This window comes from Plasmopara halstedii (genome assembly GCF_900000015.1).
Source record: "Plasmopara halstedii genome assembly, contig: Scaffold_2956, whole genome shotgun sequence".
In the NCBI taxonomy this organism is placed as follows: domain Eukaryota; phylum Oomycota; class Peronosporomycetes; order Peronosporales; family Peronosporaceae; genus Plasmopara; species Plasmopara halstedii.
This window is the reverse complement of record NW_020189861.1, coordinates 1,254,743-1,256,326: the sequence shown is the minus strand read 5'-3', so window position 1 is coordinate 1,256,326 and position 1,584 is coordinate 1,254,743. Positions and strand designations below refer to the sequence as shown.

Here is a 1,584-nt window from a genome sequence, read left to right as displayed (position 1 = left end):
TTAAATTCAAAGAAGTTGGAATTGTACACTCTATCCAGGAATGGAAACAAATAATAACTTCAATTGAAATATCAGAGCGAGTCTTATATGCTTCAACTACTCTCACCTGTACCATTTATGTAAATACTGATTATATCCAAAAGTGCAATGAATTTTTTACAGCTTTACATTTTACAGTTATAATGGTGTACGAACACAAATTTTTCCATTTGACTGTTACACTTTATATTATTTGGGTACAAATTTAGTGCCATTTATATTACTTAAAGTTTTCAGAAAATTCGCAAACTAGAGATTTCAGCGATCTTGAAGCTTAATCATTTTCCATAAGTAAAGCTAAGCAGTTATGTCAACGTTAACCAGCACAGATATGGGCGAGCTCAAGCGTCCTACCACGCGTGTGCATGCTCCCCCTGGAGGTGGCACCAGCTGGAGCTTTGGCGACGATTCAGCTCCCGTCTCCACAGGTCGTAAGCGCTTTAACCAGCCGCAAGCTCAAACACAGCAAGACACCAAAATGGAGTCGCCTCGCGCAGCACCGGTTCCTGCAGCAGTCCAAATGTCAGCTCAAAAGTCTCTTCACGAAGCTACGGGAGAAATTCGTATAGCGCTTGTTAAGACAAGTAGTGACGCGGAGCTAGTGGATCGTATCGTGCAAAACTGCTTCGAGAAATTGGAGAGCCAGTGCGTAAGCTCTGAGACCTTCACTGTCCCTACAGTAGAGCAGTTGCCTTACGCCGCGAACAAACTCACGGAGTTTGGTGGTTTCAATGGTGCAATTTGTTTTGGCTTTTTGAACACGCAAGACATCCAATTCCCAGCCTTAAGCGCGGCATTAACGCAGAGCTTGATTGACATCAGTGTCAAGAATGCATGTCCTATAGTGCGTGCTGTGTTTGTTGGAGAATCGCGTGTGGCTTCAGTTAAGGTAAAAGGAGGATGGGGGACCGAGTTTGCAGACATTGGATCATTGATTCAGCTTGGTGTTCAAGAAAGCAAGTAAGACATTTGCGGGCAGTGTAGCCGAAAGCTTTAATTTGATTACTCAAGTATATGCTGCATTAGTGCATCATTTTTTTGTCATTCACTGTAAGTCTTTCATAACAAAAAACCTTATGAGGTTTACTATCTTTTTGCCTTTCGTACTTAAGCGACATCAGCATGTTGGTTGGACAAGAGGCCTTGACCGCTGAACGCTTAGACACTCATCACTCTTCAATCCCGAAGCTTCATTCGTTTAACCTGCATCCTCTATAAACACCATGGGCGCTCCACCTCCAGCTGGCGAAGAAAAGATCGTCGTATTGCGTACGGTGGGCGGCGAGGTTGCTCCTGCTTCGGCTCTGGCTCCTAAGGTCGGTCCTTTAGGTCTGTCTCCTAAGAAGATTGGTGAAGACATCTGCAAGGCCACTCAGGACTGGAAAGGACTTAACGTTACTGTCAAGCTCACCATTATCAACCGTCAAGCAACGGTTACTCTTATCCCCAGTGCTTCTTCGCTGTTGGTCAAAGAGCTCAAGGAGCCTCCTCGTGACCGTAAAAAGGTGAAGAACATCAAACATGATGGCAATCTATCGCTTGACC

At 44.4% G+C, this 1,584-nt stretch overlaps 2 protein-coding genes across 2 annotated transcripts in view; both read left to right on the top strand.

Moving 5' to 3' along the window:
- Positions 1–346: 346 nt before the first annotated feature.
- PHALS_06374 (calcyphosin-like protein) lies at positions 347–1,003 on the top strand (the record flags this gene model as incomplete). Its single annotated transcript, XM_024719647.1, has 1 exon — positions 347–1,003. The coding sequence occupies one exon, from the start codon at positions 347–349 to the stop codon at positions 1,001–1,003; it is 657 nt and encodes a 218-aa protein (XP_024584925.1).
- A 259-nt stretch (positions 1,004–1,262) lies between these two features.
- The window catches only part of PHALS_06373 (eukaryotic translation initiation factor 4e), a gene marked incomplete at both ends in the record, with an annotated part of 1,268 nt that continues 946 nt past the window's right edge, over positions 1,263–1,584 (top strand). The window contains one exon of the mRNA XM_024719646.1: positions 1,263–1,536. Coding sequence (XP_024584924.1) covers positions 1,263–1,536 — 274 coding nt within the window. The remainder of the gene's footprint in view (positions 1,537–1,584) is intronic.